This window comes from Carassius auratus, chromosome 35, assembly GCF_003368295.1.
Source record: "Carassius auratus strain Wakin chromosome 35, ASM336829v1, whole genome shotgun sequence".
NCBI lineage: Eukaryota > Metazoa > Chordata > Actinopteri > Cypriniformes > Cyprinidae > Carassius > Carassius auratus.
In genome coordinates, this window is record NC_039277.1 from 19,052,921 (window position 1) to 19,065,662 (window position 12,742).

General features: G+C 32.8%; 1 protein-coding gene across 1 annotated transcript in view; it reads left to right on the top strand.

The window, feature by feature from the left end:
• LOC113054761 (myosin-IIIb-like) overlaps nt 1-12,742 on the top strand; it is a 46,481-nt gene that overhangs the window by 5,263 nt on the left and 28,476 nt on the right. The window contains exons 4-10 of the mRNA XM_026220540.1: nt 673-775; nt 6,680-6,782; nt 6,928-7,084; nt 7,975-8,077; nt 8,768-8,893; nt 11,666-11,774; nt 11,845-11,961. Coding sequence (XP_026076325.1) covers nt 673-775; nt 6,680-6,782; nt 6,928-7,084; nt 7,975-8,077; nt 8,768-8,893; nt 11,666-11,774; nt 11,845-11,961 — 818 coding nt within the window. The remainder of the gene's footprint in view (nt 1-672; nt 776-6,679; nt 6,783-6,927; nt 7,085-7,974; nt 8,078-8,767; nt 8,894-11,665; nt 11,775-11,844; nt 11,962-12,742) is intronic.

Here is a 12,742-nt window from a genome sequence, read left to right on the forward strand (position 1 = left end):
GATAGAGAGATGGATGGATGGATGGATGGGTGGATGAAAAATAGATGGATGGATGGATGGATGGATGATAGATAGATAATAGATGGATGGATGATAGATAGATAGATAGATAGATAGATAGATAGATAGATAGATAGATAGATAGATAGATAGATAGATAGATAGATAGATGGATGGATGGATAGATACTAGATGGATGGATGGATGGATGATAGATAGATAATAGATAGATGGATGGATGGATAGATACTAGATAGATGGATGGATGGATAGATACTAGATAGATAGATAGATAGATGGATGGATGGATAGATACTAGATGGATGGATGGATGGATGGATGGATGATAGATAGATAATAGATAGATGGATGGATGGATAGATACTAGATAGATGGATGGATGGATGGATGGATAGATACTAGATGGATGGATGGATGGATGGATGGATGATAGATAGATAATAGATAGATGGATGGATGGATAGATACTAGATAGATGGATAGATAGATACAAGATGAAACTGAAAAGTAAACATCTGTGTGTGTAATGTTTTGAATGTGTTTTAAAGTTGACGTGTTTCTGTTTGCTCTTTGACCTCTGTGATCCAGTGTTTGTTTCTCTGCAGCGCTCACAGTCTGATGCTGTATGTTGTATTGATCTCTGTCCCGCAGCGGTGAGAGCGGCGCGGGGAAAACTGAGAGCACAAAACTGCTGCTGAAACACATCATGGAGCTGTGCAAGGCCAACTCACAGCTGGAGCAGCAGATCCTGCAGGTACGGCACTCATTTGAATACAGCCACCAGGTTTACACAGAATAGACTTCAACCAGAAGTGATTGCGTGCTGCGTTCAGGTGGTCGGGGTTTGATTTACACACAGGAAGGTGAAACTAGCCCCACCCTCGAGGCCACTGCTCGTCTGTGTGTTAAAGGCACATGTGTGGTTTCTGACATATTCAAATGGTGGGTATATGGGGTGTGTTTAATTTGTTTGTTATAATATGTTTTTGGAAACGGATTAAAGAGCCCATGATATTAGACTTGGACTTTTACGGCTTGTAGTGCATGTCTGTTTGGGTTGAGGTCGTCTCAGGGTTTCTGCAAGTATCTAAAAGCTCTTAAAAATATCTTAAAAGGGTCTTAATTCACCCTTTTAGAAATAAAGGCCTTGAAAAGGTGTTAAATCAGAGCAGAAAAGTCTTAAATTCATAGTCATGGCTTTAGATGTTGCATACAGTGCAAAAACAAAAATAAAAACATTTATATTCATGCATTTAGCAGATGCTTTTTTTATCCAAAGCGACTTGAGGCTATGTAAAAAAGAATATTTTCTTTAGTATTTTTGTTTTATTTTCCAATACAAATACCTAAACATCATTAAATCAAGATACATTTGCTTGATATGCAAAATTACGACATGAAGTCTTGTTTTTGCACAAAATGATGAGTTTTTATTTCTTGCTTTAATACAAAACTTAGTTTATTTTGACTGATTTAAAAAAAAAGTGTTGTTATCTTCTGTCTTTTGCAATTCTTTTTTATTGATTTAAAAATGTTTAGACATTTGCATTGGAAAGCAAGACAAAATACAAAGGAAGTACATCTTTTTTGCAGTGTCATCAGAAGGTACAGTAAAAGTTAATTTAATATCAAATATCATGTTTATTTTGTAAAATGTAATGCAAATCTGTATGAAGCTGTATTTTCAACCTTTAAAGTGTTAAACGTGTATTGATAAATTAGGTACCCTTTAATTTGTTCCTTAAATGTTCTTTAAATGGTCTTGGAAAAAGACTTAATATTCCTTCATGAAACCTAGAGAAAGCCTGCATCTTCATTCTAGTGTAAAACTAAAAGATTAAGCAGATATGCATATGCAAAAACAGTTTCTTCCAGGAAAATGCCTAATGAAACTGATTGCTCATCTTGCAGTTGAGGCGTTTTTATCCAATCAAATGTGCTTTAAATGAGAAAATCCATATATAATAATAATAATAATAATAAATAGCAAATCAGGCTGTTTTAGACTGTTAAAAAAAAGGCTCTTTAATACACGCCTCTTGAACTTTATATATAAATACTCATTAGATTGGTGTTTGAAAATATGTGACCCATGGACCTTTACTTAAAATATTTTTTTTTGGCTATTGCTACAAATATACCTGACTTACAATGAATTCATGCTATAATTTTTTATTTATTTATTTTTTTTACATACTGGTAAACAGAGAAATGTATCGCCTGAATGCACTGCAAGTCGTTTTGGATGAAAGCATCTGCTAAATGCACAAATGTAAATGTATACCCCAGTGACTTAAGCCTGGTTTTGTGGTCAAGAGTCACATATGTGGGTGCGACAGCAATATTTTAGTATTTTGAGGTCTCGGTTTAGTTTGAGGAACAGATGTTCATGGTAGAGGTTATTTATGTTTGTTCCCAGTACAGTTTAGTGTTGTGATTTCATGGGAATTGGCATCGTTCTTATCTTTGACCCTCTGACCTGCTCAGATCTGTAATTATAGGCCCTAGACGATCCTATAAAACACATTTCAAAGCTATAATATGCTAATATTCATCATGTCTGCCACTGCGCCAATGTAAGCATAACAAAACACCATTGCACACGTCACGTCTTTTGGTCTTTAGCAGCAGGTTGGCTAACTTTAATGTCGATTGCAATACGTAGTCAGAAATGTGTCAGGTTTGATTGTTCAATAAACACCAGGTATAAACTAAGGTAAGATAAGTTTCCTGTGTTGCTTCAGATCATTGAAATCTGCAGACTGGTGTCAGACAGGGAGATGTCCAGTTCTTGGCACATCATAGGCTTTCCTAGCATCAGTTCTGATGAAATGAGTTGCTTAAAAAAGTGGTGAATGACTCTGTGTTTTTGAGTGACCTTTACTTCTGTAAACTCTTGTTTTTTCATGACAAAACCCATGATGGTTGCTTATTTCGAAACCAGTATGTATTGATATCCATCTTTGTTGTTGCTATAATTGTTGCGGTTTTACTTCTGCTCCTGTAGGTTCGCTGGCTTTGCAATGTCGTGTTTTCATGTTTGTTTGCGGAAACTTTCCAGCGGAGAGAGTGTGAAATATTACATATTTTAACCCTGGAGTGTTTACATTCATGTGCAATTTAATAGTAGATCTACTTTACATATGTTTACATAAATCAACTTACATAAACAAATTAATGTTGTCAAAACAACCCTTTTGATTGTGGGAACAGTAGGTTGTCCTGGTTCTCTAATGTGAATGGGAACATTAGCATGATGTTTTTTTAACAACGTTTACTAAAGGTTGATTTGTAAATTTCCAAAAGTTAGAACGTTTTATCTTAAGGCTTTAACGTTTGCATTATTTGAATGCTATAAACAATTATTTTGTAAACTTTTTTTTCCCCTAATGTTGGAATAAAGATAATTTATGTGTTTTTAAGCGAATTTCGGGATATAACGTAAAAACAGCTCTGAAGATCAAGCATCTGAACTCAAGAAAACATGACAGTGTTTGTAAATGTGTTTCATCTGGTGCAAGTAATTTATTATTTAGGAAAAAAGAGCCACAGGTCTCTGTCTCTCCCTGGTTGTAGCAACTTTTATTTTTATTATTGATAGTTTGTGCCGGTTTCCCAAAAAGTGACGATTTTGTTCTTTTGAAACCATGGAATGGAAACGATGCTTTATTTGCAAATGTTTTATGCAATATTACAATTTTCCACACTAGTTAATTTATTCAAAAACATAGCTATTGAGAACAGTGAGACATTCAAACATTGGGTAAATGTTTTAGTGGTCACACGATATATTATCGGCCAATATATGGCCAATTTGTAAATATCGGCCGATAAGTTTTTCTGTTTGGCCAACAAGACTTATGATTTTATTTAAACAGCATTCAGTAAATACATATTTTAAGCAAGTCTTTAAATATCTAATACACATTTCGTGCCACAAACCTCACAATCTCTGATGAAAGTATAAATCTGTTGATTTATACAGTTCAGAATGTTTTTGTTTTTTTAGAATGTATTATTTTTCAAGTGATTATTTTAGCAAATAGTATGTAAAATAAAATATAAATTTAATTACAGAGAAAAATCTTTGCATTTAAATAATCCTAAATCATTAAGGCCGGTATCAGCTTTAAATAGAAACATAGGGATGTTTAGTTAACATTAAAGTTTGATCGTTTCTTAAAGGTAAAGTATGTGCTTTCTGCATCACTAGTTCACGCAAATGTAATAAAAACATTTTTAAGCAGGTTTTCTGAACACTTCATCCATCTGCCATTGGTTAAGCTAAGATTTTGACATGTGTTAGCACTCGAAATAGTTGCCAGCATGTTTCCAAAATTGTATGAACCTTTTCTCACAGCTCTTTTGGGAAGACAGGATGTCTGGGGGAGCTCAGAGAGACATCTGAGAAGTTTAGGAAGTGACCGTAACTCTCTAAAGCATTGCATCAGCCAGAGCATTTCACCCACTGGTGTGACTCAGGAAAGTCTTGCTGTTATATTAGCCGATCAAGATGTGATACACTTAGACCCCATTTGCACATGGATTTGGCAACCTTTGCTCCATGTGACTTCTCTTTCTGCATTTGTGTTTGTGTATAACACATTTTAACATCATGTTCCTACGATGTGTGATGTGCTTTAAGGCCGGGGATACACCAAGCCGACTTCAAAGGACAGTGTTTTCGTCTTGCATTTGCAGCGTCTGGACCAAAAAGCTGCACTTGATCACATGGCACAGACTACAGCTGACTACAAACTAACACATACATTCTGCATCTGTCTGAGAGGATTAAACAGTCTATATCACCAGTTATCAATAGTACATATATTCATCATTCAAAATGAGATACCAAAACATGGTTTAATACGATTTATACGCAGATATACGAATTGTAAACAAACCAGTGCTTGCTTACCATTTTAAATATCAGTTATATTGCAAAGTTTCTTCATTTTAAGCAGCTCGTGTAGTTATGGAAATATTGGATGAGATCATAACATTAGAACAGTGCCGCTTTCATTTACTTCACTTTTGCTTAATTTCTCCAACACTGACTCGTTCGCTAAACTGAATGTCCAATCAGAGTTCTCACTCTCACAGATGGCCCCAATGTCAATCCGACGTGGTTTAAGACTGTTTTCTTGAAGAAAACCATCTGTTGTCACACTGTATGTTTGCATAGAGAAGTGAGCAAACTTTGTTGTCACCTTCTGGAGTGGAAGAACTGGTATTAGGATCTCCAAAATCAAAGACGAGACTCAGCAGTCCAGAGTCCCTGTTTCCGTTTTCTCTCTTGCTGGTTGGTTCAAAGCCAAAGTTGCCAAAAGTGTCCCAAAAGAGACTCTTATTGCTCATCAAAATGACAAACGAGTCAATAATTGATATACTACTTTAAAACTGTGAGTCATTTAAATTCAGATTGTCAAACTGAGCACAGTTTAAAACATTGTTCCTATATATATATATATATGTGTGTGTTTGTGTGTGCGTGTGTAAATGTATTTATATCATTATAAATACATTGATGTATAATTGATTAATGGATGTTTGTGTATATACTGTATATTTATGCAACAGTTCCTTCAATCTGATTGGCTGAGAAGAGTGCAGTATTCTAGTGATAACAGAACTCCAAACATTTCACCTTTTGTATCACTCCACGTGTCAATGGCGGACTCTCAAATCCATTATAATTAAAAAAAAAATACTGTTTTTGTGTCACAGCCAGATCTTCTGTAATTAGCCATTGGATCTTATGTCTTTATAGTGGTTAAACATGAGATATAATTCATTTTGGGTAATTCTAACGAACAGTCTTTGTCTCATTAATCTATTATTATTATTTGTTGTTTTGTGTGCAAAATCTCATCACGTATATTTTATGTAACTTCAATGCTGTGTATCAGAGCACTGCCTTTGTACTTTTATAATGGCTGTTGTTTTTCTTTTTTAGTATTCATTAAATAATAATTTATACACATAATAGTAGTGGGTGTTCATGATGGTGATTTTAGTTACATTTTTCTGCTATTAAATGACGACAAGAGACAGTTTTACGAGCGGTAAAGACTTTTATATTGAAAGAGACTGAAATGGAAGTTATTTTAACTTTTAACAACAGCTTGTAAGATGCAGGTAACAAAAAGACTGAGAAATCACTCTTAACAGATGAAAGGACAGTACGACAAAGATATCGCCTTCCTCATCGAACATCACTTCAGCTGTTAAACTCTCAAACTGAAATTTGAATCTGTGGTGGAAGGAAGTAGTTCTGTAAAAAAGAGGGATTTTAGAAACACTGTTGTTGTTTCTTATGTATTTACACACTCGTGCCTTCAAACTGTTTTATAAATGCAATAACACGCTCGTAGCAGTGCGATATGGCTGTTTATCAGCACTCTGTGATTACCTACAGCCTCCGGTGATATTGCTTGTATGTGTGTTGTACTGTTTTTAGAAATTCTGGCTTCAGTTTGTTATTTTAGTACATCATGTTAAAATAAATGAAATAGAAATATTGACAAGAAAACCAATTATAGTGAACACATTGATGTTGTGACCGAAACATGCTGTCATTCTCTCAACCGGTTTTGTGGTGCATTCTGGGATGCTTTTTTAAAACAAGATTCTGCCTAACATGATTGTGTCTGAATAGGTGAATCCACTTCTCGAGGCCTTTGGAAACGCTCAGACGGTGATGAATGACAACAGCAGTCGCTTCGGGAAATACATCCAGCTCCGCTTCCAGAACTCTTCAGGTTTGTTTACCACAGACAGAAAAGATTACGCACTTCCCATTAACCGAGATGGATCATATGACCTCCATTGGGCGTGTTTCCAGACCAATAAATCAATTCAGTATTCTTTTATTAAACATCAACCTAAGTTTTGATATCGTTTTAGTAAAAGGGGCCAAAATCAACGAGTACCTCCTGGAGAAATCCCGTGTGGTTCATCAGGATGAGGGTGAGCAGAACTTCCATATATTCTACTTCATGTTAGCCGGCATCTCGACGGAGGATAAAGAGATATACGGCCTCCTGGACCCGACACACTACCGGTGAGTCATCGGTGATGTCATGTGCTTTTGAAACCGCTTCAACAACATTGTTCACGACGCAGGTCATAGATTAGCATCTTATCCATGCAGTTTATTGAAGGTGTGTCAGACGATGACTCTCACAGAACTATTTGTGACACGTACGTCATGTTTCTTAATACTGTGTTCATTGTGTAAAAGGTTGATACCAGACATTGTCAGGTGATGCACAATTCTGATACGTTCGAAAACTCTCAAGGTTACAGTGATTTTAACAAATTAATTAAATTGACAAGGCTAGAGTTACACAAAAGTATTACAAAATAAATGTTGCAATGTTAGACTAATATAAGAGATTTGTTTAAGCTATTAGCTATTACAGTCATAATATAACTGCATTTTACATACTAAGACAGTTTTTTTATATCGCACCATTGTAGCTTTTATTAATATTTTGACTCTTTTTTTATTTTTATATTTTGCGTTGTTATTTATTTATTTTTTTGTAAAAGTTTTAGAAATTTAATTTTGTGTGTGTTTCATTTTTTTAAAGTTTTTCTTGTTTTTTTTATTTGTATATAGTTTCTCATTTTTATTTCAGTTTTATTTATTTTAGTACAACTAAGTTAAAATAGGCAATATAATTATTGCTTTGGAAACTAGCTGAAACAAGTTTTTTTATATTTAATTGTATGTCGGTTAACATTTATTTTACGTCAAATAACGGATTTTTAAATGTTAGTTTCAGTATTAGGTTTTAGTCATTTTATATTCGTTTTTACACATCTGCGTATCAAAACTTGCCATGCACATAATAAAACCAGTGTTTCAAGCTTGTTAAAAATGGCATTTAAAACCGATCTGAAATGCAATATTATTCAAGTTTATAATAATCTTTTTGCTCTTGTCAGTTATTTGAATGGGAGATTTGGGAAGGAAGACGTGGTTCAAGCCTGGCGTCTGAAATATGCTGAAGTGTTTAACGCCATGGACATGGTAGGATTTGAGGAGCAGGTAAGAACAAACCCTTCCTTCGAAATGCTTTTATATGACATTAACTCATTAAATAAGATGCTACAGTGACTATGCATACTTAAAAAAAAATCATTTTGTGTACCCTAAAGTTAATGGTGTTTAAAAATGGTGCAGTGTTTGTAATGCATCTTACAGATTTTGTTTTGTAGACCAGTCTCAATTTAGCCCTTCCACAAATTAAACCATTAAAAAGGTGCTAAATCTAAGCAGAAAGTGTTAAATTGACATTAAATGTTTCAAAATGAGTATTTTGGGGGTTTTAAAAGTTGCAGATTTACGATAAGATAAGTTTATGTCGTCCGGGACTACTTTTCCCTTTGCTCACTGACAGATATTTGTTCTCATTTTAATCATAAACTCATGCATTTCTCGTTAAACAAAACGTCTTTTCTCCTTTTGCTTCTCAAGTAAATCTTGCACTGGAAAGCAAGACTACAGTAAAAGTTATTTGCATATTCTAGTGGTTTTGAGCAGAGATATATATCTATATTTGGAGATCTAAAACACAATGGAGATGTGAAACTTTGAAGCACTGATAATAAAGACACTTTCATTCAGAGACCATATTGACCATATTCTTTAAATGTCTTTACTTGATCTTGAAAAGGTCTTAAAAGTAGCTTCATGAACCCGCAGTGACCCTGACAGACCTTCACATCTCGTTCGCAGGAAAAGGTGGACATGATGACGATTCTAGCTGGCATTCTGTCTTTGGGGAACATCGCTTTCGAAACGACAGACAGTGACGCTCTGAAGGTGTCCGAGGAATCACGTGGATGGTTAAAAGCTACTGCGGTGAGTTTCCTGTTAGTTGTTAGTTGTGGCACTGTCGCAATTCACAAGAAGACATGACACGTGACGGTGCATGCAAAAGGTCTCAACCATCGTGAAATGTATTTTTAACACCACACCTTGAGAAGTGTGAAGAAGGTCAGTATAAAAGCTCAAAATGCAAATAGCCTAAACCTCAAATGCTAAGTAGATGCATGAAATTGGCAAAGAGGTATAGTTTGTCAGCCCAAACGTATAATGGTTTTTACGATCTATTTAGACTCACAATGCTTTTGGACGATGCAGCACAGTTTACATGCAAAGCAAATTCAGAAATTCATATTGTTAATATAGATTGCTCTGGTTAAGGCATGGGCTTTAATGATTAGTGCGATTTATTAAATCACAAAAACTGATTTAATTAAATAAATGCATGTGCTACCAGCCTGTTGCCAACAAAAGAGAACGTTTTCTGCCAAAAATATTATATCAGTATTGTTGTACTGTGAAATAAAATGTATTTTATTATTTTATTTTACATTAAAATTACAATAGTAATAATTATTTTTGTTGAATATTTTGTATTTATTAATAATAATAATGATAAAAAATAAAATGTAACAATAATAATTATTATTATCATTATTATATTATTATTATTATTATTATTATTAAAATGTATTATATTATGTTTATTTTACACTGAAATAATAGAGTAGTAATATTAATTTTTGTTGAATATTTTTATTTATTTAGAATAATAATAATAATAATAAAATGCAACAACAACAATAATAATAATAATTATTATTATGATTATTATTATTACTTATAATCACAATAAATGCTGGCCATTTTGTAATTTATGAATCATAAATATTAATATTGTTATACTGTAAAATTAAATGTATTATATTATTTTATTTTAAAATTAATAAAATTATTTTCCTTTTGTTGAATATTTTTTTATAATAATTGTTATATTTCTAATAGTAATTCTAGCAATAATAATCATTGCCAATTTTTAATTTTTTGTCATGAAAATTGCAGTCTGATCGAAATACTTAATTGAATGCTGAATCCGGTGAATTACAGCCCGTGCACACACAAAGAAACTCTTCTGCGAGCAAACTGTTAGGAGGTGTGAATCTGCTTACATCTGGTGTTTTACGATAAGACACCCGAGTCGGCTATGTTTAAACTCTATTTGGGGTTATACAGATACGGGACTGTTAATAATTGTATGCTGAATTTCTCTGGTTAATGCAGAACGATATCTGTCAACTTTATGGGCCGGATTTGGCACATTATATTAGATGTGTTTTATTATAACTATGCAAATGAGTCAAAGTTGTGTTGAAACATCGCAGCGTTTTTTTAGAAAGCACAAATTAGCTTGACCTTTTCTGCGTGACATTTACGTCTCGGTCACATTCATTGTTCTTTCCAAATGGCAGGATCTGTTTTTTGTGTGTCGTTTTTGATTTTGTGAGTGTGTTTTTTTGTTTTTGTCACAGTTCAGTGCATTTGATCTGTTTCGTATTGCACTACATGATTTAACTGACTAAGATTTAAAGAGTCTAGACACTAACCTCGAGAGTTTGTGCATGTTTTGAGAGGGACGATTGACAATTTGGAGAAAAAAAAAATTACTTTTATATTTCCTGATGCAACATTTTTTCCCAGGTTTTCATAAAATTATAATACAATTATGTGACTATTTAAATTTGGCTATACAATAAAAATAGTATAAATAATAACCAAAGCTCAATTTTCTTTTCAGTATTACATATTTCACATTATTATTATTTATTCAGATTATATTTTCATACAAAGCAATGCTTTTTTTAATTAGAAATACTATTATTATTATTATTATTAATGTAAAACTTTACCGCAAGGTCTAATGTTTAATCTACTAATATTTTGACACCATTTATTGTCCTTTGTTAATGTTAGTTGATAGAAATCGTCACATTTATGTTATTTCACTGTACATTAATGTAACAGATACAACTTTAATTTTTGTAATGTATTAGTAAATATCGGGCTTAATAATAACTAAGTTTAATAAAAAATATTAGTCTTGTTCAAGTTAACTCATATAGTTAATTAATATTAAGAAATGAAACCTAATTGCAAAGTGTTACCATTATTATTATTATTACAACAACAAAACAAAACAAAACAAAAAAACTAAATTAAAAACTTATAAAAAATATTTCAGTGAAAAAAAAATAAATAAAAAAAAAAAATATATATATATATATATATGTTTTAGCACAATAAATATAGTAATTTTATTTTACATTACAGCTTTAATATTTACATAAATTTTGTAAATAAATTAAATTAAGCTTGATATAATTTTTTATTTTAGTTTTAGTATTAAAATTTTTCTTTTACGTTATAGAAGCTTCATTTTAAATTAAAAGTAAATAAACTGAATTGTAAATAAATTGTAAGTAAATCAAATTATGTTTTGTTTTTTAAAATGTTAAACCATCACATTTTCATTTTGACAAAAAATGCAAGGACTTTTAAAGGTTGTTTTGATCAAAAATGCTGTAAAGCTCTTCTCGTTGCATGTTTGGGAAAGTGGTTGTGTTTTCAAATGCATGTGAAAGAAAATAAGTGAAATTAACAACTCTACAGCATGCAGTGCATTTATTTGTTTAATTAAATCACAGTCTTTTTAATCAGCTAATCACTCTGTGATTTTGTTTTATTTGGATGCATCCTTAAGAGAAGGGCCTTCTTCTTGGCAAAACGGTGTGAGCTTGTTTCTGTAAGCAGGGTCAGTTTGGCGTTCAGGAAGAGGATCTACTGAAGAGTTTGACCTGCACTACATCAGTGACTCGAGGAGAATGCATCCAGAGACTCCACAACCAGCAGCAGGCTGAAGGTGCACACACACTCACTCTGAAATCACTAGTGCGTCTAACACACTTCACATTAACCACCGTGTGTTTCAGACGCCAGAGACTCCATCGCTAAAGTGGCCTACGGCCGCGTGTTCGGATGGATCGTCAGTAAAATCAACGAGCTGCTCGCTCCTAAAGTAGACTGTGACGTGGAGCTCAGTGAAATAGGTGAGAAATATACCAGTTCAAACTGAGAAACTTGTGTCTGTCTTTTAACCTGTTAAATGTCACCCCGTCCCGTATATGGGACGCCTACGTTGACTATACTATATTACAATCAAATCTAATCTAATCTTGACAAACTATATATCGTTGGAAAGGTCTAAGACTCCCAAATATATATTATACCAATATGTTTTGTTAAAAATTATGTAGGAAAAGTAATAGATGAATTTATGACAAGAGTGCACCCTCAGAAATCTACATTACAAAAGGAGATTTGACCTTTGTTTAAAAAAAAGACTTCCTCGTTGCCTTTTTAAGTTATATATCACTTGAAAACATAAAATCTCAAAATTCATCATTCAAAACCCATTTTAAAATCATACATTGCATTACCATGTAAATGGTACATCCACATCACGTTACAAAATGTTTTCAGTCATGAATTATAAAAAGTTAGGTTTGTATCATGCACATTCATGTCTATCTTCAAAAACGTGAGTGACAGTTAACAGGTTAAATCAAATAAAGCTACTATAAAATAAAAGAAACATTTAAATGACTAAAACTAAAATAAAAAATAAATTCAAACTTAATTTAAAATAAAAGGTTAAAATAAAGTAAAACAAATACTGAAAGTGTGTATACTAAAATAAAAAATTAAATAAAAAATAGTAAAATAACACTGGCTCAGCTGATACAGGTTTTTCTATGGCTGACGTACTATAAATGTGACCCTGGAGCACAAAAGCAGTCTTACGTCTCTGGGTTATATTAGGCAAAATAC